Source organism: Branchiostoma floridae, chromosome 18, assembly GCF_000003815.2.
Source record: "Branchiostoma floridae strain S238N-H82 chromosome 18, Bfl_VNyyK, whole genome shotgun sequence".
Classification (NCBI taxonomy): Eukaryota; Metazoa; Chordata; class Leptocardii; order Amphioxiformes; family Branchiostomatidae; genus Branchiostoma; species Branchiostoma floridae.
In genome coordinates this window covers 13,037,541-13,063,110 of record NC_049996.1, presented here as the reverse complement: position 1 = coordinate 13,063,110, position 25,570 = coordinate 13,037,541, and the positions used below count along the sequence as shown (strand labels likewise).

The 25,570-nt window shown below is 39.0% G+C and overlaps 1 protein-coding gene across 16 annotated transcripts in view; it reads left to right on the top strand.

Moving 5' to 3' along the window:
- LOC118405913 (dipeptidyl aminopeptidase-like protein 6) overlaps positions 1-25,570 on the top strand; it is a 239,590-nt gene that overhangs the window by 197,038 nt on the left and 16,982 nt on the right. For 12 of the 16 annotated variants that reach the window (XM_035805754.1, XM_035805758.1, XM_035805755.1 and 9 more), the window contains 13 exons: positions 10,857-10,971; positions 12,481-12,573; positions 13,291-13,385; positions 13,959-14,033; positions 15,065-15,117; positions 15,947-16,034; positions 16,460-16,580; positions 17,446-17,603; positions 18,611-18,708; positions 19,181-19,307; positions 19,921-19,956; positions 23,579-23,686; positions 25,060-25,181. In XM_035805754.1, coding sequence (XP_035661647.1) covers positions 10,857-10,971; positions 12,481-12,573; positions 13,291-13,385; positions 13,959-14,033; positions 15,065-15,117; positions 15,947-16,034; positions 16,460-16,580; positions 17,446-17,603; positions 18,611-18,708; positions 19,181-19,307; positions 19,921-19,956; positions 23,579-23,686; positions 25,060-25,181 — 1,289 coding nt within the window. Of the gene's footprint in view, positions 1-5,318; positions 5,388-10,856; positions 10,972-12,480; positions 12,574-13,290; positions 13,386-13,958; positions 14,034-15,064; positions 15,118-15,946; positions 16,035-16,459; positions 16,581-17,445; positions 17,604-18,610; positions 18,709-19,180; positions 19,308-19,920; positions 19,957-23,578; positions 23,687-25,059; positions 25,182-25,570 lie in introns of those variants that run through there. The other 4 variants (XM_035805752.1, XM_035805749.1, XM_035805751.1 and 1 more) reach the window with 2 other exon arrangements.

The following is a 25,570-nucleotide window of genomic DNA, read 5'->3' as shown; positions in this document are numbered from 1 at the left end:
ATTAAAATAAATTGTTGTAGGTTAGGCTGGTCAGACCTTGGACAAAAATGTTGGCTTTCTAAACCTAGGCCCCATTTATAATGATAATTATATAATGATATGATAATACATGATTAAAATAAAATGTGTGTTGGAAAACTAATTTTTAGTTTAACATTGTTGAAAATTAGGTAAAATGTTATTACTGATTCACATGTAATTAGAAACATACAAAATGTATGCCTTATCTCAAAATGATCAATTTAAACCCCGGTCACAAATCGCGTACGATTCCTTGCGATTCCTTCCGATGCGCAGGATAAGCGCAGTGCGTCGTAAGTCGGGGCAGAATCGGAAGCAATGGTTTAAGTATATAAAGCCGTGGTCACAAAGCGCGTAGTGCATCGTACGATGAGGTCATAAGAGTGTGCCTGCGTCAATCGCAGTGAATCATAGTAAATCGGGGAGCGTCGTATGGCGAAAAATAGAGCTGAAATGGATTTTGAACATGTTCAAAATTTCGCTATCGTCGTAAGATTTTATTTGCCCCCATAGCAGACTTCATTACGGCAATTTTTGTCTACTGATGAGGTTATAGATTTATGAATCTTTAGCATCTTGTGATGCTTTCAGTTTTCCCTGATATTGTCGATATTGACGAAAAGGGAAAATATATCAATCGCAACTGCCACAGTTGCAACCAGAGAACAGCGCGCCACGCACAGGTGATGCAGACAATTGTTTGATCGCTTCATGCACGTGAGTTTATAATTAGATCAAATCTCAGCTCTCGTCGGTCTTGGGTCCGTTTACCATAATCGTAATAACCATGGGGACAACTCGAACATAAAGGCAGGCTCTATGAGTCAGAAATATATATGATATAATGCTTATGATATGATTTTTGTATGATGGCATCTTTTTGTTGATAGCATATCATGATACGATCTTCGAAAGAGCCTGACACGTAGAGCCGGCAAGCAGGCCGAAATAACCATACCAGTACTTGTGCTTGATTTGAACTTTTGCTTGTAATACTCTTGTTGTCATGGTCTTTTTTAATGTATTATTACAGTTAAAGATATTATAGGAAGGTATTCAACAGCTATGTCCACATTTTGTTGGTTAAAGAAGCACAAAAGCCATCAGACGGCTATACAGAAGAGACACAAGTGATAAATCGTGCGACGCTGGAAAAATTTTGAACATCATCCGATGCGTTGCGATGGCTGATTTTGCTTACGATTTTGCTGCGATTTACTGCGCTCATCGTACGATATGCGGAATATGCCATCGCAAGAAATCGTACGCGCTTTGTGACCGGGGCTTTAGACATTCTTTTTTAAATTATCCATTGAGAATCGTGGACTTTCTATTATTCCCTTTAGCTGTTAAATTTATGGGAGTGTTGTCATGTGGTAATTTTACTGACTCATTCCGTATGCACAGCACGTATCTACTGGGGCATCAGGTTACTGCTAAAGTGCTGAATGGTGGATAGATAACAGTTTGACCACAGATATGTGGGTGTGTCATCACCTCCCTGTCAATCACTGTCATCTCTTTGATACCCGTGGTATACATACATGTACATCCCGTTGTAGGCCTTTACAAACAGGGCTCAAAATACTTTGTTCTGCATAAATGTGTTGAAAAAGTGTTGAGAATTACCTGCACCAGACAATTTTTACCTGCACCACTCAGAATTTAGAAAGTATGGGTCATACTAAAATTGTTGAGAAACCATTGCTATCTTTTCAGTTACACTTCATAGGTGGGAGAAGTCAATGCAGCTAAAAACAATCCAATATATACAATGTACACCAGTCCTACATCATAAGACATGTATGACGTGTATATAAAACCAAGTACAATGCAGGTTAGGTTCAGGTAGACACCAGAAATATCTGCACAGCTCTAATTTTACCTGCACTAACCTGCATAATATATGCAGGTGGTATTTCGAGCCCTGTACAAAAAAGGTTAAATGTGTTTTTGGTAGACATTTGTAGTGGTTGTGTGATGTAATGTCACGGCTTAGACTCCATTGTTCTTGCTGGGTTAAATGTTGTTCCCAAATGTTGTGCCCTTTGGGAATTTCCACTTTACGTGACAATGGAGTGATGCCTTACACCAAACCCCTTCAGCTAATCTGTCAAAAGTGTGCCAAATGTGCACACGGGTTTGGTGCGCCAGTGTGCCAAATCTCTGCATTTGCCACCAAGGCCACACCAATTTAATTTCTTGGTTCACGGATTTTTTCATAAAAAATAATGAGCGAAAGGGCGAAATAAAAATAAAAATTGTAAAATGGTTGGGGTAAAGGTAACTTCTAATCCAAAACATAAAGAAAAAAAGTTTTCAGCTTGAAAAAAGTACAAAAACACTATTTTTGTACAGAAACAGCACCTCTACCCACACTTTGACGAGATTATAATATAAAGGCCAATTTGCTACACCAGAAAGTTGGTGAATGGTTTCATAAATGGTGAAAATATGCTGAGTGGTAATTTTTATTTTTATTTTTTTTCCCAAAAAATAGGAGCGAGCGAATCCGTGAACCAAGAAATTAAATCGGTGTGGCCCAAGGGCCTTAAAAGATACTGCCAGTAGTCTGTGTTGTAATGGACTGTAGTAGAATAGCACATCTCAAGAAGCCATGGATAGATGCCAGGTGGTTTTAAATTGAAATAAGGTACAATTTCTGTATAGAATAAAAGTATAAGACATTTGGGGGCCACAACTGCCATACATGTAATGCATGTTCACCTTTATCCGCGGGGTAACCTATATGTGTTGTTTTTCTAAACAGGGCAATTTGGCATATCAAGCAGACAGATTGTAGTTTTAAATGCAATATACTGAAAATATTGCAATTTGAAACCAATGTCCATCAACGGGATGTCCCAAATACCTTGTCTTTAAAAGCAACGGATATAGGTTACCCAAAGAAAGGTGAACTAGTGTTACAGATGTCACCCTGCATGGGCTGCAGAAATACTTGCACAGCTCCAATTCTCTACCTGAACTAACCTTTGCAGGGCAAATAGGTTTTTGTTTCCAAACTCTGTGAGCTATCTTAGCTGTAACGACGGAGTAGATGAACCACAGAGACAATGCGTTTGGCGAGAAATACAACCTTTTATTCTGGCGCTTCAAAACAACAGAAACAACACATGGGAGGCATGAGGACGAAACCAGAAATGCCTGCCGAGCTGATTTTCCGTAACAATGTGGAGCAGCGGCCGGTCGCACGTCCGTGTGCTGCGAGTTTACTGACGGACTGGGGAAATTAACAGCACGTGGGCCCCCCGTGGGGTGGTAGACAGGGAACTTTGTTGCCATGGTAACTGTCGCGACATGATGGGAACAGCTTGCCCATCGTTCTACTCCAAAAACCCTTCTTTATGTACCCATGCTGGTATACATGGACAGTGGCAACAAACACAGCATCCTTATGCATTTAATGCTTAGACCAGCAAAAAATTTATGCCATCTTAGGGTAACGTTAGATCACCTTTATCTGCAGCAGGTAGCCTATATCCGTTGTTTCTTCAAACAGGGTATCTAGGGATGTTAAGTCGACAGATGGTGCAATATTTTGAAAGATGCAATATTTTAGTGCAAGTTGAAACCACGGTCCATTGACATAATTTTCTTAAAATACCGTGTTTTATAATAACGGATAAAGGTTATCCCGTGGATAAAGGTGAACTTGCGTTACCATCTTAGGGCACTTCACACAAAAACTACATTCATTTGTACCTAGTGTGATGATGTAAATATTATGTTTTCTGTAGGACATACACAAACAGATAGCGCATATCTCTAACTAGTCTTAGAGTATGACCTCTCAGGGGGGGGAATGTTGTTGGAACAATGTGGGAATGTTGTTGATTTGTTGTGTCCTCATGCATGTAGAGAGATAGGGTTGGCCAGATATCTGTGAGGGTCTGCATGCCTCTGTCCGTGAGGTGTACTGAGCTATTTTTGTTATTCGTAGATGGACCACTGTAATTTAACATTAAGTTGATGAATTATTCATGAAGTCTAATCGGTCGCTTTAATTCTATGTGTCATTAATTTTTTTATATCGCAGTAATCGTTAAACTAACCCAAATGCAATCCTCATTAGTTTACAATGGCTCCCATACTCGCTTACAAAGAAACTTGGTAGGTTGGCACCTCTGCCAAAACTACAAAGTACAGAACCTATAGGCTCACTGATATAAAAAATTTTATGATAACAGATTGCAGGTTATGTCTGTGTTCCCCCATGATTAGAATGAAACATCCTAATGAACTCATTTAGTAAACACAAAGTGTTACCGATCCTCTTGAATTCACCATTAAGCATTGAGCACTCTTAAACTACTATGATTTAACATTTCCAGGATCCCCCCATGTAGACCCTCTTCTGCATGAAGCTGATGATACACTACAGTTTAACAGGTAGATTTAACATAGAATAAGAGGGACAGGCTGTTGGGAACTGGTTGACATGCAAGCCAGTCACTGATTCTTTTCTTTAATAAGTTTACTGTCAGAGTTGAGCAAGTCCGTTGTGTCTGTTTTGGTTAAGTTTTTATAAGGCCACACCAGTTTTATTTGTTGTTTCTCGGATATTTTCAGAAAAAAATTGGGTCGGTCGGTGGAAAAAAATAATGGAATAAAAACTTTAAGTTTTCAAAAAGTCGGGGGTAAGAGAGATCGAGGGGCTTACTCAAGTTACACAACATAAATAATAACATTTAGGGGGTCCCTGGTAGTTCAAAGTTTGAAGAAAAATGATAAGTGTACCGTCCAAAGTAGGCACGTACAGCTACTGGAATTTGAGGTCCATACATGCATGTAGTTAATTTGAGAAAGGAGGCCATCAATTTTTTTTTTTTTCAAATCCGAAAAAATAGGGTCGGGAAATCCGAGAAACAACAAATAAAATTGGTGTGGCGTAAATATAGCATGCTTGTGGACGGAGCCTTGTCATATAAACAATACCCCTGGGAAGGCTGGGAATCTTATGTTCCTAGTTTTCGTAGTCACTTGACTGATAGCCCATGAACAGGTACCTCAGTATTTTCACTGTGTTGATCTCAGTTTTTGTTGATACCACAAACGCTGACCATGCCGCAAACTTAGATTGCTGCACTGCGGCTAAGGTTAACCGTAACAGAACAACATGGCTGTCTCCTTCAACAATACAAAAAGACGATCCTCGGAATTTAACTTCAAGGAGGTGGACTATTTGGAACTGCCAGTAGAAGATAAACAGTATGGTACATGTACTGAGAACACAGATGAAGGAAAGGTGCAAGAGTCGGGGTATATTGAAGTGCTTGAGCTGGTGTCCCCGCATGACCCTGACAACAAGAAGTGCTGTAACAGTAATTGTTGCTGTACCTTGCTTTGTGAGTATCACAAGTCTCCATTTGGGTATATCTATTACTCATTATAATTGCAGAAAGGTGGGGGGAGTTAGGCCCAGAACCCAGAGATACTAGTGGGCTCAAATCCCCTGATATGCCACCAATGTTGTGTCATTGCAGGGCTCAAAATTCCCCCTGCATATGCAGGTTATAATGCAGGTAAAATTGGAGCTGTGCAGGTATTTTTGGTGTCTACCTGCACCTAAACTGCTCTGGTCCATGTACTGGGTTTTATACATAAATGTCATATGATGTGGGTGTACATGGATTGTTATTCGCTGCATTGAATGTTAGCACCTTTAAAGTATAAAGGATAAAATAGCAATGGTTCCTCAACAATTTTAGTATGATCCATGTATACATCCTAAATTCAGAGTGGTGCAGGTAAAATTTGTCTGGTGCAGGTAATTTTCAATGTTACCTGCACCAGTGCAGGTATGCAGAAAGAAAGTATTTCAAGTCCTGCATTGGGAAAGACACTTTAGTATGAATTTCATTATTTGCCTTGGTGTAAAAATGAGTAGTACCTCCTGACTTTGGAAAAATTTAATTTTGCCAGTCAAGAGTCATTTGAAATTTGTTCTCTCTCTACTGACTGGGGTGTTTTTTTTTTATGTGTAAGCAAAGTTGACAAAAATATATGTGTCATGCATGTAACTGCACAACCCTCAAACCAATCCAGTAAGAATGTCTGAGGTTTCTTGTGAATTTTGAAAATTAGCAATTACCCAGTAAACTGCATTTAAATGCAACAGAGTATCACCTGAAATTAAAATATTACATAGCTGTGTTTATGTAACAAACTAGGATAATTGATCCTCTCATATTGCACTGGGAAGGGCCCTTACTCTTTTTCACATGTGTTATGTGGATACATGTAGGTCTTGTGTGTGACCTTGGTACTGCAGCAGAGTTTGTCTTGTATCTTTTGTGATGGCCATGCTACATGTAGTTGGTCTTAAATGTTATGGTGGCAGACAGCATTTGATGTTAGAAAGTGGTAAAATGTGTGGTGCACCTGGTGAATTGATGTGGTTCTCTGTACATGTAAACATGGGGCCTCAAAGTGCCTTTCCCAAAGGTACAATTCTATCATCCCCAATACTGTCAATTACAGAATTTGTTAGGTAATGGCATGTTAATGGTGATTTGAAACAATTTTAGAACATCGCTTGTCAGAATTATGCTGTCTATGTGTATGTTACATTTTAAACTGCAGCACATATCAGGCAGCCAGTATGGTTTCAGCCTACAAGGCTGTTTTTGTCTCTTCAGTATAATTGAATAAACCATTCATTCAATGGCATTCATTTTAATGGTCAGGAGTGGGCATTATAACTGTTAGTGGAATTTGTTGTCTAATAAATTGTAAGAATTCAGATCCTTAGTATTGTGCTGTATAAACATGTTGATAATTATTCAAACCATGCTTGGTTGTCTTTCTATAGCTGTCATAGCTACAGAGTTAACAAGGACCAGAATCATGTCCAACATGTTGACCTTGAATCTCGATTAACTTATTAAGGTAATTTACCTGTCATGTACTAGAAGTACAGGAGGTGTGTCACCTTAAGCTAAGGGCACACTGTACGTGCAAATACGTGCTGTCTACGTGCCAAAATGTGGGCAATCTTTTGGGACCCGTAAGTGGTAAGTACCGCCTCTGTACGAAATCGTAGGGAATCCGACGGATTTTGGAGCACGCAGACACGCCGTAGAACTTTACGTATAGGCAAAACTTTGTGTGCCATCGAGCTGCGGATTCGCCCCCTGTACGTGCCAGTATGGGCAACACCCCTGCCCTGTACAGCCTGAACATTTTCAGAAATACTAGTCTGGCAGATGTGGCCTCTCAAAAAAATGTACACTCAGACAAATTTTAAGTACCTGTACGGCGGGTTGTGCCCTTAGCTTTACCATCGCTGCCCTAATTTACAAACAAGAGAAGCAAGAGACCAGAATCATGTCCAACATATTTAGATTAGGGTAATTTTCCTGTTATGTACTAGAAGTGTAGGAGGTGTGTCACCTTTATCTCCAGGGAGGCTGTAGTTTCTATATGTGTGCAGGTGGTGATGGTACTGCTCAGTAGATAACACTGTGTAATAGAGTTTGAATCGATCAGGTATTGACCCAGCCCATCTGAATGTGAGAAGCCTGTCCTGTGGGATATCTGTGCCGCCATGTCCTATCAGAACAGATAGGTCAACCCTGTCCCCAAGGTCATTATCACTGCAGGGCTGCGCTTGATAACTTCTGTGGGCCATGACAAATTATTTCTTTGTTTCTCAAAGTGTTAACATCAAGAGGAAGTTTAGTTAATAGGATTTTCAACAATGCAGTGACTGCTTTTTAAAGGTAAAACACACGTACCTCCAAATTTTGGCTATTAGTCCATCTTGCTCACGGAGTGACCCTGTTCTCGCGAGAGTTGCGAGAACTAGGTCGAGACTTGCGTGGATCTTCTGCCCCTCCCCCCGCCTCCTTGCTGAGTAGGGGTAAGTAGGACTTGGGCAGCTCCCAGCCATCATTGTGGTTCAACTTCTTGGTTCACTTGATAATCATAAAGGTGTCAGAAGCTCCACGCAAGCCAAGGGATTCAAACCCACTCCTCTGGGCAAAACTTATAGATCATCAAAAACAGTGAGCAGCAAAGACTATTTGGAAACAGTCTTAAATACAGAAATATCCAATCGAACATTCCCCATATAAGGTATATGAGGGGAAATTGTTGCACTGGAGGGTCATGAAACAATGTTTCAAAGTGTTGAATATATGTAGCCTGGAGGATAAATGGTCATAAAATCTGGCTGTATTCACACCTAACATCATGATACACTTTATTTAACATCTTCAAAATAGACATTTTTTTTTTTACTTTGGCATTATTTACTTAAGTTTATGTTAAACAAACAGATTAGATTGCTGTGTTTTCAAGCATGTCCTCTTGTATTGACTTTAAGATAATGTTAATTGTACACTTAAGAATGTACTAAATGAATTAAATTCAGTATTGAAGCTTACAGGTTTTTACTTCAATTGAAGTGATTGCCTAAATTTCAGTAAGTGTAAAATACAATTTTTTGCTTGAACATATAATATAATTATACATTTCCTCATCTATGTAAGATATGAGAACTGTACAATCATATTATTTGATTGAACAAAACTGAATACATGCATTTACACATGATTGTAAGTCACCTTTGAGGTTATAGATGCTTTTACCATAATGATACTATTTTAATTCTAGAAGCTTATTTGAAATAAGGTCATTTTGATATCAACAAAATTATCTTTTGTGATTCCCACATCAAGCTAAACCAATATTAATTCTATCATACAAGATTATTAGTTTCTGTACAATGCCTATCAAGCAATATTATCAGAAGTAAATCAGTGAAATGACGTAAAACCTTGCCATGTTGGCCAGCTATGTTGGTTTTGTTGTCTGAACCACAGTATAACATAGTCAGGCCCGATGTACAGCACATTGTTCATGCACGAATAGTCCATGTGTGGCTCACCGATCTATAAAGTACTGGGGCCCCCGTAAGGAAGTGTCTGACAGCCTGTTACTAGAGGCTTAAATGCAGGCAATAATATGAGGTACAGATATTCTGATTAGCATACACAAGGCTAACAAAATTGGGTGCATTATTTGCATTTTGTGCACCAAAAAAAAGAGTTATGCACGTATTTCTTTTTCTACTCAGATACCTACTTTGATTTGTTTTACTGTGGGTGCACCTGTGTACCTTAATTTGGTTATACTATAAAACAAACTTTGTACACTAGTGTTACAATATTTTCGTGATATTTAAATATCAACCCAAAGGATAAAATCAAAATATTTTATTTTATTTTATTTTTTATTCACATTTATTCAATGAGGATTAGACAAAAAGCAAAGTTGCTTATCTGGGTCTTCTCCTCTTACACATGACAAAAATAAGGACATACATACAAAATAACGAACAATAAATAACATAGTCAAGTAACAGAATGAACGTGCAGCTGGTTTACAAACTTAGGAATAATCAAATAAGGCTATATAATCAACTAAAACTAAAAACGACCTGTCTGTTGGATGAACTTGAATACGACATCAAATAAAAGACAATTTTGAATGGTAGATAAGAGTGCATTTCCCCTAAGTAGAGTTGAACATACAATATTTTCAGTGGTGTGTCTTGGGTCGAATGGTAAGATACCCTGCATGAACATAGTGGTTAAAGATGACAACATATCAAGTCTTGCATCATTGTATAGAGGACAGTGTAGAAAATAATGTATACAATGTAGTTGATTCGTTAGGGTGGCCACATTTACATCAAAGTATTTAATAAAGAACCATAGAATTTCAGGTTAGAGGATAATCAAGTTTTGCTGATAATTCTAGTTGTAATATATACAACATGTACAACCATGTACATTGTATTTCATCTTTAACTTGGATGGATTGTGATGGTATTTGGCATGTGAATAGGAAGATGAAGGTCAGACTCAATTCTGCACCTCCTGGTGTGTGACCTTGGTACTGCAGCACCGTGAGTTTGTGAGTTTTGTATCTTTTGTGATGGACATGCTGATTGGTCTTGATTTTTTGGTGTCAGACAGCATTTGAGGTGAGAGAGAAGTGGTATATGTTAGTGCCTCTTAGCTGCATGTTCTGGCACTGCGGGTGTATTGTATCAAAAGTTTTCAACAATTTTTATATGGAAAATACTGTAATTCAATCCACCATTGCTTTGTTGAGGATAACTTAACAAAGAAACTCTGGGTTGCCATGATATTTGGTTCCATAGACAGGATGATTTAATCTTCATTGAACTTTTAATGTCAAAGTACAGTGTATCATCATTCTATATATTAGGCACATTGAAGTTTTCTATGATACATGATTGGTGTGTAAATTTTCTATCAGAAAGAAAATTAAAGCTTGTATAAATCTGAGACCAGTTTAGTTAAAAATCAAATTTCTTTCCCTAAGTTACTACCATATTTTGAACATTGTTGCAATGTTCACATTTTAAACACAATTTAGAGATCAAATGTCTGGTAAAAGGAATATGGTGTAAGAAGGGAGAAAATTGTTTAGATTTTTTTCTTCTTTCATTAGCTGGTTGACTTCATTGTCACTTTTCCCCAAGAATACTATTTATTAATAGCCAACCCTGGAATGTCTCTTTTTTGGGACTAACGATACATCAGAGCCTACCAACCTTCCCTCAACCGAGACGGAGGCTGATACCAACTACCAAGCACCTTTGACCCTTTGCTGACGTCACACTCCTGGTCCGGATGTGTGACTTAGGTTTTTGGGTCATTTTAACTTCATAAGGATCAGAGGACTGATTGAAGTTCAACTTGGTAAGTGCTTTATTTTGTGTAGGGATATATGGTCGTAAATTTATGATATGATAATGATTTTTGTTGGGTTTTTTTCAGGAGCTGGTTGGGAACAACCCATCCCAGCGGAACTGGAAGGGCATCATCATCGCCCTACTGGTCATCCTCATCGTGTGTTCCCTCATCGTCACTGCAGTCATTCTGCTAACGCCAGGTCAGCATGGCTTTCTTTGACTTCAACTTTGACTTTATTCACGACTTGCACACTTCCCATAATTAACAGTGCCAGGGTTACGGATATGGATGTTACCACCGTTGCCCAGGGTGCAAAACCAGGGTGAAACCAGCTAAAACCTTCAGTACGATGGCAGCAAAGCATATAAACTAATGAGTTGTACAACAAATAGTACTACCAAGGAGGTACTACTATTATTAAAGCTGAGAATTTTACAAGTTTTGTGGTCAGAAGTATAAACTAGCCAGCACGTCACCACTGTAGCTGTTAGTTGGTTTCGCCTGATGACCTCACGGGTCACGATATCCATAACCCTGGCGCTGTGAATTATGGGAAGTGTGCAAGTCGTGAATTCAGAATGCAACATGGGCAATACAATGTGGGCACATAGACAGCGACCACATACATTCAGTACAGTTCAGTTCATCCTCGGGGAGGTGACACCCAGGGTTGTAGCCAGCGTCCGTTTTTCCGTCAATTGACGGAAATTTACTGCATCTGACGGAAAAATTTTAAAAGCAATCCGTCAACCTTGACGGACAAAAATCCTTGGTGGAAGCTACAGGCGGCTTGGGGACGCTGTCCACGGCTGTAAAATCCACACACTGTTTGTTTTGCTATTGTTATAATTGTTGACAATGTGTGTCGGCGCTCTTTTGCATACGATAATCTCATTAAAACCGGTTTTTAAAGGTCTCAATGGCAACATTTACTATTTTGTAGTGTCATGGGGAAAATTAATTTTTGCGATTTTCACGACGATTGGAATTGGCTGACGGAAAAAAATTCGAGCTGGCTAAAGCCCTGGTGACACCATCGTCTCCACGTGTTCCTGTCCAGCATGATTGTACGGAGCTCGCCGGCCTGCAAACCCATGTCCTCCAGCAGTAGCTTCCTGAGTGTGGCATACATTAACAATACAAAATTGTTGTATGAGGCGTTCAGGCGTTCAACAATTGATGTTACTTTAATCAATTTCTCCAAATTTAAAGGAGCATTTAATGCTCAAAAACTACTAATTTAGTAGTTTTTGTCCAAATAACATCAAACTTGGTGACATTATCTTGAATTTAAGGCCACATGGCAAACATGGGCAAAATTAATAAAAAGCGTACACTCACCAAGCAAACCACAAGCAGAGTGGAGAGGGCAGACGTAATACCATAAACCACACATTTCACGTTTTGATTGGCTTAATTTGGAAAAATTGGAATCCGGTTACAAAAGCAAAAAGTTTACCTTCGGAAACTTAACAAGCAGCAGGAGAGTTTTCATTTTATATTTTAGATCTAATACAGATGGCATCAGTGGCATATTGGCAAAGATAATAACGAAAGTCACATGAAGTGCAATTCCCAAGGGCACGTCAGAGCATATCAGGAGACTTGAGCTATGAGCCCAACACCCTATCATTATGCCATACGATGCCACTTCTCTTTCCGTGTTGATGTGTTTTACTGAATGTTTTCTGAAACGTTTGTTTTTCAGATTCACACATAAACACGAATCCCAAGTTTATGTTTGACGACCTGTTTGACGACTCTTGGAAGGCACAAGGTGTCTCATTGAAGTGGATCAGTGGTAAGTTAATTCTACAGTAAATGTTAGTTCCACCGTATGATTATAATAATTCTATATTATGTTTTAATTAAGGGTGAATGACTTGCAAAGAGGTCTTAAAGCCTGGTTATTTGCTACAACTGGTTATATCTTAGAATAAAACCAGAGTCAGCAAAGAGTCATGCAAGGTAAAGAAAAAGATGCATAAAGTTTCAATGATCATCCATATCATCTGCCAAAAAGTTACTCAAGCTACTGGATATGATTTTGGAAACGGTCAGATGTTTCAGATAGTATCCACTATCTTCCGTCAGTGACACTGAAGAGATCTGGAAGAACTGATCTTTTATACCCTAACTATGAATGAAGACAATTCTCTGAAACTCTTTAAATGACAAATCAGAACAAAACGGATGGATATAAACCATTATCAAATTGAATGAAAGTACAAATGTACCAGCTTTTACTGTATTATGTGCTTTGTCCTGTGTATACAAGTGTGCATAAATCATTATCATAATGATATTGAAGATTTATATTGAACCTTTATGATGTAATCTGTATCTTTTTTACTTTTATTTTGTCTGACGGAGCCATATTTATCTTCGTGACAATGCTGACAATGAACAGAGGCCTGCAGGCTGATTTGACCTTCTCATGATTTAACGTTGAAACAAAAACTTGTCTAGACTTGAGCAGACGTCGTCTAAACCTTGTGCCACTGCTGTCTTTTTGCAGGAGATGAGTTTGTCTATAGGAATGGAAGTGATGCTGTTGTCAAGTTTAAGGCTACAGACAACTCATCTACTGTCATCATTAAAAATGACACCTTTGTAAGTACAGACATTTTCATACTATCATCATACATGTAGGTTGGATAAATCCATTCTTAGTATTTAATAATATGTTACAGTTATGATATTGTACAGTACATGGCTTGTAAATTGAAAAAAAATCATGCATGTCAATTTTTTTTAGGCCACATCAATTTTATTTGTTGCTTCTTGGATTCACCTGTCCATTTTTTTCATGTTCAAAAAAAAAGTCCAGAAAAAAATAATACAGGTTTTGCTATCACAAACCTGTAAATGTTGCCATTCAGAGCCTCATACGCATAATTATAGTCTAAAACCAATACCTTTCATTCAGAACAATAGTAACAAATCAAAGGATTAGGTATTCAATGTATAGAACATGCCATTAAACTCCTCAGGCTGTTGTTTTATTATGTTATTTAAGCCTTATATCCTCACCCCAGACCTTTTTTTTCGACCTGTTGGTCCAATTTTTCTTAATTTCTTTACCTGTTGGTCCAAAAAATCCAAAAAGCAACAAATGAATTTGGTGTGATTTAAGTTCTTCAGATATTTGTTGTGAAGTTTGACTTTTCTTCTCTCTGTCTGCAGAGTGACATTGACGCCTCCCGATACAGAATCTCCGCTGACCTGCAGTACGCACTGCTGATCTACAATGTTAACAAGGTGAGAAGAAGAACTTTATTGCATGACAATTGTCAGGGTTAAACAAGTTTTCTAAAATCCGCTTGTCCTATCGGGCAAGCACATAAAAAATGTACTTGCCAGAACCAATTTTTCACTTGCCCAAAATTCAAATGTCACTGTTACTAGTATATGCATTTTCGCTTCCAGCAATGGAATTCTATGTAGACAATTGCTTGATGTCATGACTGTAAAAAGTAACAAGTATATCAAAATTGCACTAAAATCAATGGAAAAATCTTACTTGCCCGATTGGACAAGTGGGGTAGGACATGCACTTGCCCAAACAGCACTTTCACTTGCCCTGGACAATAGGGCTAGTGGACTTGTTTATCCCTGATTGTATATGATACAATGTATTGCAACAACTATTACACAGTACAAAATAGAGGTATAGGATAAAGCTGAACAACCTATTTAACGTTACAATAAGGGCTAACATAATTCTTTGATATAGTATTGCAAATGGAGTAGTTTAAATCATTAATTTCGGTATTCTTTCTAATAGCAGAGTCTGTAGTCATTGATATGCATGACATTTGTACATGTATTTGCCTATTTTTGCATTATGGGAGTTCTGACATCTAAAGATATGTACAAATCTGTTTGCAGCATTGAGTCTCTTGAAATCTGTTGTACTTGATTTGAGAAATATGAATAATCCATTATGTAAACTAGCGTATCTAGAACATTTCATTATAAAGTAAAATTCATCTTCAATATGCTTTGGGCAGAAAGGACAGAATCTTGAGTTAGGGGCTACGTTGTAAGCTAGTATCTGCCTGTTTTAGTGGCCTCAATGATCTCCCCAAATTGTCCTTTTTTTAAATAATATAAATGATTTTTAGTTTCAAAAACTTTGCCATTCTTTGGTTAGTCATTGAATGGCATTAGTCTAAAAAATATTTGTTGAATTAATTGCATTTAAGGTTATGCAAAATTTGGACCTTTCTTAGAAGTAAGCATAGTTTCATTCATGTTTTTTACACCGTCGTTTTCTCTATCTCTTACAGCGATACAGACACTCTTTTGCAGCAAAGTACTCAATTTTTAATGTCAACACAAAGTAAGTCTTTTGATTCTGTGAATTAGATTTAATATGCATTTTGATGTAGTCAATACATCATTCCAAAATGTGAAACCTTATTGTGCTGAAACATATTTTCTTGATATGCTATTCTTATATCTGTCAAATTTGTATTCCCCTTCTTTCAATGTAGCCATGCCCCCTGTCTTACCACTTCAGTACTGCACATTCTTCACCAGTAAAAGTCAGATTTGAACTTGATTACTCAACAATCGCGCGAGGTGCAATGATGGCAACCAATAACTACTAGCTAGATAATAATACTACAAGGCTACATATACATGTATACAGAACAACAAAATATTGTAGATAGTAGTACAGTCATGTAGGAGTGTTCTGGTCTGGCGTGTATAGAAATAATCTCCAAACAGATCCTACAATGGCATAATATAGTAACTGTGGCGTCGGGCGTGGCGTAACTGGTAGAGCTTTCGGCTCGGAATCTATGGGTCCTGAGTTCGATTCCCACCGCGCCCCCGACGTTGTGCCCTTGGGAAAGGCACTTTACACGACTTTCCTTCTGTCTGTACCGTGTATGTGGCATTGTTAATATAAGTTGCAAAAACTTGAGTGCAGTGCCACATCGTCCTCGTCTGTCCAAAAGCAAAATAGAATATAGTACCAAACTTGCCAAGGAGTGTAGTCAGCCAAAAGGTGTCCATTTGCCTGGTAGCGAAACACACTCCTTGACAGCTTTTGACACTATCTTATGCTATAGTAGGATCTGCCTGGAGATCATATAGAAATATGAAAGGATCCCATTGAATGTTTATGTTAATTATGTGTAAATGTGCTATTCTCCGTCCAGACGAGCATCAGTGGAACTCAAGCCCGACTCCTCCATGAGGGAAGCCACACTTCAGCTCGCCATATTTGGACCTAGAGACCATCAGATTGTAATTTTATCTTTATTTCATTTCTACTTTTTAATATGACTATGATTTATCTTGTATATGCATACATGTGTGACAATCCTTTACGTTTGGGATGGCATATATGGCAATGGTAGAATACGATTCAGACAGTATTGTTCAGCAGCCCCACCTAGCTGCAGTGTGGAATAAAGCAGGCTTGTTTTCAAACCTCTGAAATTGTTAGCTGTTCTCTGCTCCCAAAAGCTGTCAGAGTCTTGCTTTTGTCTTTGCTAATTAGCAGTACTTAAAATTTACATAAGAATAAAATTGTTGTAAAAAAAATAGACATAAGTAGGCCATGAAATACAAAATGTGAAGTGAATATTCTATTATTTCATTTATTATAAAGGTCTGCACACCACTCTGATCATGCCACTTTTTCTAGAATACTGTTGTTTTCTTTGCAGGCATTTGTTTACAAAAACAACATCTATTACAAGAACAGTTATGCCACAGAACCTGTCCAGCTGACATTTGAGGGACAGGAGGGGGTGGTGTTTAATGGCATCCCAGACTGGGTGTATGAAGGTGAGGGGAGATGGTTCGAACTCTATTCGCAACCTAGTCACCATCATAGATATTGGAACACGCATTTACCAGAATTAGACAAATATTGGTTATTTCAGTCATCAAACCGTTGATTGTCTTGAAACATTTACTAATAAGTTACTTCTTTCTTCAAGAAATAAAATTCTATAATTTGAAAGGATGATAATTAAGGACTATAGCTGCTGTATTATCTGTACGACGTGCATGCACTGTACACAACCCTACACAACCCTAGTACGTTAAACAGCCTCATTACTCATACTTGGGGTACCTACTGGCTGGCAAAATACACCAGATGATTATGTACAGCCCAAGGGCCACAAAAATAGAGATGGGAATTGTCCTGTACGCCAAGACTTTGTGGTGTGGCAATAACAAAACATTGATAGCAAATCCTGTCCTGATTTTACATCATAATTTATCATTGTCAATCCTTTACTTGATATCTCAGAATATCATCATCATGATTCAGAACACAACTTTACATGTGTTAAAATGTATGATAGTTAAACAACTTATTTCGATAGTTTAACAACTTATTTCTAAGTGATCTTGGTTTTATGAATTCCCAATTTGCATCCATTACTAGAATTTGTGTATATTTCTTGTTGTAATCGTTGATTTCATACCATTTTTGTTGATTGGATGTGATTAGTGATTTGATGCTGATAGCATACATTTTGTACCTCAGAGGTTTAATAAAGGTCATCAGCTTAAAAAATGCCAGAGTATACATAATATTTTCCTTGGGGATTAATTGATAAGCAATTAACAATATTATATAACCTGATAACAACTTGAAATTTTGGAAATTGATGAGTTTTATTTATTCTTTTCCTTACAGAGGAGATTCTTCAGTCCCATGAAGCCATGTGGTTCTCACCCAACGGTACACACATCTGTTTCGCGACTTTTAACGACTCCGCTGTACAAGACGTGGCTATTCCAGACTACAGTGTAGAGGGCAGTTACTACGCCATCCGTAAAATCAAGTATCCCAAGGTACTAGACCCAGGTGTCTTTCTGTATCAGCACCAGGGTTGTAGCCAGCACCCGTCCTTCCATCCTTTGATGGAATTTTGCAGCTGGCGACGACAAAAAACTTTGCCCATTCCATCTATGATGAACAAAAATCGATGAAATTATGTAATGATAATGAAAAAAATGTCTCCCTTGTGTAATTTTTCACCAAAACAGATTGCATTGAACAGCTTATCTACCAGCAAAATAACACCTCAAAATGCAGGAAATAGCATTTCATAGGGTCTAGATTTAAAGTTTTACCAGTGGAGTATGCCCCTGAACACCAGGAACAATGCGCCTTCGACGTGCAATACAAGTAACAATCGTGAGGACAGAAAATGATTTCAGGTTGGCTACAAACCTGATCAGCACTATATATAGAACTTTTTTTCATGGAAGTAATTTTGATTCCATAATATGGATGACATTTGTGCGCTCATAAACTTTTGTCCATTTCCAAATTTTAGAATTTATTTTCCATTTGTGCGCTCATAAACTTTTTGTCCATTTCCAAATTTTATAAGTCATAAACTTTTGTCCATTTCCAAATTTTATAAGTCATATAAAAGAGCTTTAAAAGGAGCAAATATATGGCGTAATGTGACAAAAATTGGACCACAAATACTTAAAGTCGTCAATCCAAAGAAGAACAGATTTATGATAATCTATTGTACTATACCCTCTGTGTTCAGTAATTTGTTCAACCTTCCTGGCCACTTCATATTGAAGGCTACTTTTTTTACTTGTTATCAACCCATAAGTAGACTACAACATTTTGATGTACATTTGTATATCAAAGTTTACAAGTATGGTTACTTAAGGTAGGTAGGTCGATGAGAATTGGAATGCAATGGTAACTTGTAAAATACTTAGTGTCTTACGGAATACGAGATAGTAATCTTTCTTTATCGAGTTTTAAATGAAGGTAAACTATGGTGTTGCTACATGAATGTTGTCCTAATTGACTCCGTGCCCCCCTCCCTCAGCCCGGTTCTACCAACCCCACAGTCAAGATTTCTGTTATCAACACAAACAACCCCAGCAGGGTCCTCAACCTGGAGCCTCCCGCGGACATCAAGGCTCAGTAAGTCATACAATTACAACAACAACAACAAACACAACAACAACAAAAAACACAATAACAACCACAACAATATTATAGTGCAGTAAATCAGCAATCAAACATAATAGTCTTTTCTCCAAAGACACATTATGCATTATACCTTGCTGGTATTAAAACTGGATATGATCAAAATCACTGTACTGTATTCATGATCATTCCTCCCTCCGTGGTCTGATTTTTCCTCCTTGCTGGCGGCTATTCTGATTCATGTATTCTGATTGGTCAGAGTCCTGTGTATCTGTCCTTCTGATTGGTTCAAGTTTTCAAAAGTCATTAACACACGTGTGTGTTAATATGAAACTATCTAATGCATGGCTGTCAATGATTTCCATGTGTTATGGCATCATAGCCAACATGAAATGGGGTCTTCTGATTGGTCAGCACCCTGGCTATATAATGGTATTCTAATGTTGTTTGAATGTGCACATTTCAGAAGAGACTACTACTTCTCCTCAGTTGTGTGGGCTACAGACAACAAGGTGGCAGTCACCTGGCTCAACCGCAGACAGAACCTGTCCATCATCTGTATATGTAACGCTGTGACCGGGAGCTGTTCAGAGGTCAGCTTGTACAACCATTTTGTTTTTCATCGTTATCAAAGGAGAGCTAAACCTAAAGATGAAAAGCCTACTACTGTAAGACTTACTGCATTTTAGTCACTGGAATTTAATTTTGCGGTTGCATGAAAATGGAGTTTTTGCAGTGGGTTTAAGTTTGCAGTAGTGCCACAGACTGTAGCCACATAATATTATGGATAAATGTCCGCTGTGATCTTAAGTTTGCGGTGAAGTGGCCACCGTAAAAACCTCAAACATAAAACTACCACGAACAATTTTGCATTTACAGTATACAAAGGTACCCTAAATTCAAGTTCTTGCTTGTTTTACATATTCCGTAATAGTTTAGGGCTCTCTTGCCGTTTGAAAATTGTACCGTGCTGACAGTGGGCTGACTGAATTTTGTGATGTCAGGAGCTGATCAGGTGTTAAGTTACCTATATGAAAAGGTCTTTTCAAGTTGGCTTATCTTGTAGACATTTGGAAATGTGCATCATGTCTTAATTCCAAAAATAGATTACTGACAGGGGCCATCGTAAAGTCAGTGTAATATCTCTCTGTAGTGTTATAATACCTTTTATGGAGAGAAATAAAAAATTCTCTTTTTTTTCTGCAGAACTACAGACAAACTAGCACTGCCTGGCTAAGACCTGTAAGTATAATGATAGTATTGTATGTTACTGGTATATGTGAAAAAAATAGCTTATGTTGGTTGAAACAGCTCCAATTCAAAATCTGGTATTCAAATTTTCGACTGTGTCACACTTGGTACACAATGTGCATTTAAATTATACAATGGAAGCCGGAGTGATACAAATAGAGGCTTATGTAATGGCCAAAAATATCATCCAATCCTGAACACAAGTAGCCTGGGTACAATCTATATGCACAATATAATATTATATACTGCACTGCATGAAAAAGCAGATTTCCACGAGTTCCCAACATTGTGCACGATGGTGGAACCTGACGTGTTCTCACCGTGGGCATGGGTTTCCACGGACTGCCTGTTCCCGCGTGCCCCTACAATGAAAACCTGTGCGCACGATAGGGCACGCGAAGAGTCCACGCGCCCCATTGTTGTACACTTCCCGTGTTTCACAATTATCGTTAACAATGGAGAGCTGAGAAGTGTCTGATAATTCAGTTTGGTGAATTGTCAATTAAAAATCCCTTAAACTCTTGCCACATTTCGGTCTGTACTTGCGGGAAAGTCAATAATGAAACCGACGCCAACAGTACGCCAAATAAGATTTGCAACGCATTGCAATCCCCCTATAGTGACCAAAATCGTGCCGTATATACGAAACTCAACCAACTACGTTACCTAGATATACAGATTGCATGTAAGAGTTACACTATAGAAGCAAAAAAATTAGATTTCAACGGAGTGTGCCCAATGTCTTTTACTTCATATGAAATGTTTTCTATGCGACATTAAATGTATATGTGTATTGAGTTAGTTGTCATCTACGTAAAAGCTCAAAGCTAAGAAGAGCTGTTTTTCTTTCTACGTATTAATTCGTAGAATATGTACAAGACAAACATAGAGGTCGCAAATAATCACAGAAAGAACTTGTTTTATTTGTTTTGGGCTAACAAATACAGTGATTTATAGTTTGCAGTAATTTGTCAGTCAAGCGGGAACGCGGGACAAAGACTACTGATCTCAAATGTATGTGATTCGTGTATTCGAAGAAACAGCATGAATAGAACGGACAAAGCTTTAACAAATGATCAATGGCAATGTATATGTTCCCCAGCCAACTTGGAAGGAGGCTTTAAACTCGACGCCTATCAATACATAGATTGGAAGTGTTGTTCTTTGGTCGGTCGGCGCGGCTTTGTTTATAATAACGCCGCATTATTCCGGCGCCATGTTGGATTTGCATTATATTGACTCCTTGTTTGTCGTAAACAAGAAAAAATCGATTCAAAATATTAATTACAAAGCTAATAATGTTATGGAGAACTCCAATCTTCGCATATTTCACTTTTACAAACAGTGTAGTTTTTGTTTGATATCGATAGGGAGATTGTCTGCCTGGCTTGAGTTTTGTCGAATATTGAGCCGATCGCGAATACGTGTGCTAGTAACATTTCTCAGATATTTCATAGCAATTGTACAGAAGCTCTAAGTTGCATGAGCTAATCAAATTTCTGTTACTAATGGGAAATACGGTCCGTTAGAGGTAAACAAGCAAGTTAAAAAGCACGAAAGTTAACTACTGGCTATGGACTGCCACAAGCTCCCCTCCCCCAATACACATGTCAGTGTTTTGTCTAAGCTTGAAAACACGGTATTCCGACGCGCGTGTCCTATAGCCTCCTATGACTAAGGTTTGCCGGGTGAGGAAATTTGCTTTGGAAGGAGTTTGCCGTATACACACAAATAGTATATACAACGACTTATTGTGTCTGTATTCAAAATACCCATCCGATGTAGCCAATCGCATTTCACACACGAGATAGGTGTTTGGGAATGAGGACCAATCAGCACACGTGTCTCCATTTTCAAACCTCACAGTTGTCATTTCAGATCTTGACTCATTTCATTCAGAGTGGTTTCACGCTGCTCCGACCCCGATAGCTAAGTATTTGATCGCACGCTGACAGCGCGGTGAACTTTGTGAAAGCTTGCAAATGATTCTACGTCAAGACTGGACACTATCTCGCCATGGAATTGAATTTTACTGCCGACGCCGTGGGACCAAATTCTGCTTTATAGAGCAACATCTAGCCTCCCGACCACCGAGGGTCGGGTTGGCCCTTTGTCGGTGCGATGTTTCTCGCCGCCCGGGCCGGGTCGGCTGACGCACCCTGTTAGCTCTTCGTCGTAGCTGCCGATTAGGTGATTTGGAGCTCCTTCGTCTCCGTGGAGGCCCAGTACACGTCTCACGATGGATTGGATACCACCGTTACGAACTTGCATGTTCACGCTTAGAAAATCTGCTGCGGCTGTGTAAATGTATAGGCTCTGGACTAGCAACTTTTTGTGTAAAAGGCCAGCTGGAGGTGTACGGATGAGAGCAGGAATGCTGAAATCCTGAGACCTACGGGAGTTTTATGTCATCAACCAGCACAGTAGAGTGAACTCAAAATGTTGAGACTGCGAATAAAACCCAAAAGTACTGGTGTCGGACCTACAAACCTATGGGAGCCAAAGGGTCGACAGCCAGTACATATGGAGGAACGCATCAGGAGCAGTCAACTCTCAAATAATACTTAAAACTGCAAAAACAACGAAAGTTAATTCACACCTAGAAAGAATAAAACAAACACACTATAATCTATATGCAGGGGAAGGGGGAAGCTGGGAGGGTAATTTTTGGGCTGGGAAGGGCCGGGGCAGTGAAAATGACGCTGCTATCAATAACAAAGGGTAATTGTGGCGCAGTCGAGGCCCGGGGAGATAATTAGGTGATAATTAACCGCTAATTTATGCATCCGTCATTCTCACACAAAAGCAAACGTCGCTAGTTTCCACACGTACGCACACGTGTACTAAGATTGCACGGTTCGCGCACACAGGTTTCCTCATAGAGGGCACGTTATGCACACGCGAGTGGTCCGTTTACTCGGATTTGCACAGGTGCCCCATATAGGGACACGTCACGTTCGCACAGTGGGCACCCGTTGAAACCCGTGGAAACTCTGGATTTACTTGCATGTGTACACGGGTTTGCACAGCGGAAATCTGCGTTTTCGAGCAGTGCTGTAATTCACTTTGTCTTCTCGGTACCAAACTTTCACGGTATGAGAAAATTTAACTTGTTATCAGTCATGATAAGTTCATGTTACAGTCGTCACTGTGAAAACTGTACAAAACAGAACATTGAAAAAATCAGGAATTACAGTATATCGCTTCCCTGCTGTTCCATCTGGGATCCTGGACCACGTTAACATCTGGAATGTACCCAATTTTGAACGCAGGCGCTGATTGGTCCCTACACATGAGCGAATAATGGAATAGGTTCAAGCGATCGTTTGAACAGAACTGGTGTTCCAACACCGGACAAGCCCTCCATTTGCTTGCGGGAGGGTCTGTTGTCATCAAACAAGTGCTCTAGAACCTTTTCCTTAACTCGCTCATTAACTCAGCATCGCCACCAAACGGTTTGAATGACTAGTGCAGGTCTCCAGACGGATAGCAGAAGTGAACACAGGAGCGATCTACTATCTGGATGGTACCCAGGATAGAACACCAGTGTATATGATGTCGTACTTGGATGTCCTATTTTCATGATTAAGTGTTTAATGTACTCTTCCCCCAGCACATTAAGCCCATGTTTGCTGCTGATGGTAGTAAGTACTTCATCCAGCTGCCGTACAGTCAGGGGAACAGGGGCAAGTTTCCTCACATCGCTGTCATCAGAGCTGATGTAAGTAGTACTACACGTAATCTTTGTCTGAATATTCCTAATACAACAAGTAGTTGGTCTGAATTGAGATGCTTTAAGCAAATGGCACAACCCACCGTACGTGCAATTCGTCCGTACGTTTTTTTGGGAGGCCACGTCCACCACGTATTTCTGAAAACATTCAGGCTGTACAGGGCAGGCGCGTCGCCCGTACTGGCACGTACGGTGGCGAATCCGCAGCCCGATGGCACACAAAGTTTTGCCTGCACGTGAAGTTCTACGGCGTGTCTGCGTGCTCCGTCGGATTCTCTACGAGTTCGTACGGAGGCGGTACTTACCACTTACGGATCCCAAAAGATTGCCCACGTTTTGGCACGTAGACAGCACGTATTTGCACATACGGCGGGTTGTGCCCTTAGCTTTACGCAATTTGCAACAGTAACCGTTACTGATTTATTGGGAAAAATTACTTATTACACTAATACAAGGATAGAAATTTGCCAAAATCACACATTAAGGAAATTGAAAATGTACTAAAACCACAAATTTGAAACCAATATTAACATTAGCACCTGCACTGTATTACAAACTACATTGTAATAACTTGGACTGCATATTTTCAGTTCAGACAAGAGAATCATTGAATAATACGTGTTACTTTACTGGGCGGCTGAACATGTTTGTGACAAATTTTTGCGACATACTTGCGAATTTTTTGCCATTTTGTCCTTGTGGTCACACTAACATGTGACACACAGGTAAGTTACATGACTGCTACAAACAACATGGCGGCACCCAGAATGTCACATTGTCAGTTTTTATAAGAATTAGATGCAAGATATCTTTATTGGAAGTCACAGTATCAACTATGGAAGATAAAAACAAAAAGAGTCAACAAATTTTAAAAGGGATTTGCTGGGATGGCATCTAGCTCACATCTACTAAGCAACCATTTGTGCCATCTTAACAACTTTTACCAAATTTAAAAAAGAACTTATTGTCAACTATGACGCGCAGTGATGACAAATTTTAGCCAATTTGTGCCTGTTCACAACCAGTTGGCGATTGGCAGCAAGCATGTCCCAGTGAATTCCTTCCAAATGCTTACACTAGCAGTGTCTGTCCATAGTGCTGAAACTGTGACTGTGATTGTACTGTCTGTGTTCTAATGGAAACTCAATGGTTGTCTTTCCTTCCAAATGCTTACACTAGCAGTGTCTGTCCATAGTGCTGAAACTGTGACTGTGATTGTGCTCTCTGTGTTCTAATAGAAACTCAATGGTTGTCTTTCCTTCCAAATGCTTACACTAGCAGTGTCTGTCCGTAGTGCTGAAACTGTGACTGTGATTGTGCTGTCTGTGTTCTAATGGAAGGTCTTTCCTTCCTGTATAAAGTGGAATGGATACCCTTTTGTACAGTCTGAAGCAGGAGGAGTCAACAAAGTCCAGGAGTTCCTGACAAGTGGTCCATGGGAAGTCACCAAAATCCTGGCCTTCGATCAGATGACCAACACAGTGTAAGCTTTTCAAGAACAGATTATCATCTTAGAATCATTTGTCATAAGAAGATAAACAAGAAAGCTTCTGAAAAAAGCTGGTCGGTGCGTATTTTGGAAAAAGCCTGGATGTTAAACAAAATCACATGAAAAAATAGTTTTTAAACATCAAATCACTGAATTGGTCTGTCTTCTATTAAAAAAACATTACTTGAGATTTGTCTAACAAAGAAAAAATATTGTTACAAGTGGGTTTGAATCCACGATCCACAGCTGCAAAAGCAAATTGCTATATCCACCCAGAGCGTAGACCGCTAGGCCACGCTAGCTGATTGCGTAATCCTGTGTATAGAAGGGCTATAAGAAGAGTTTGCTTAAATTGACCGATCCATGCATCCATGGTTGAACTA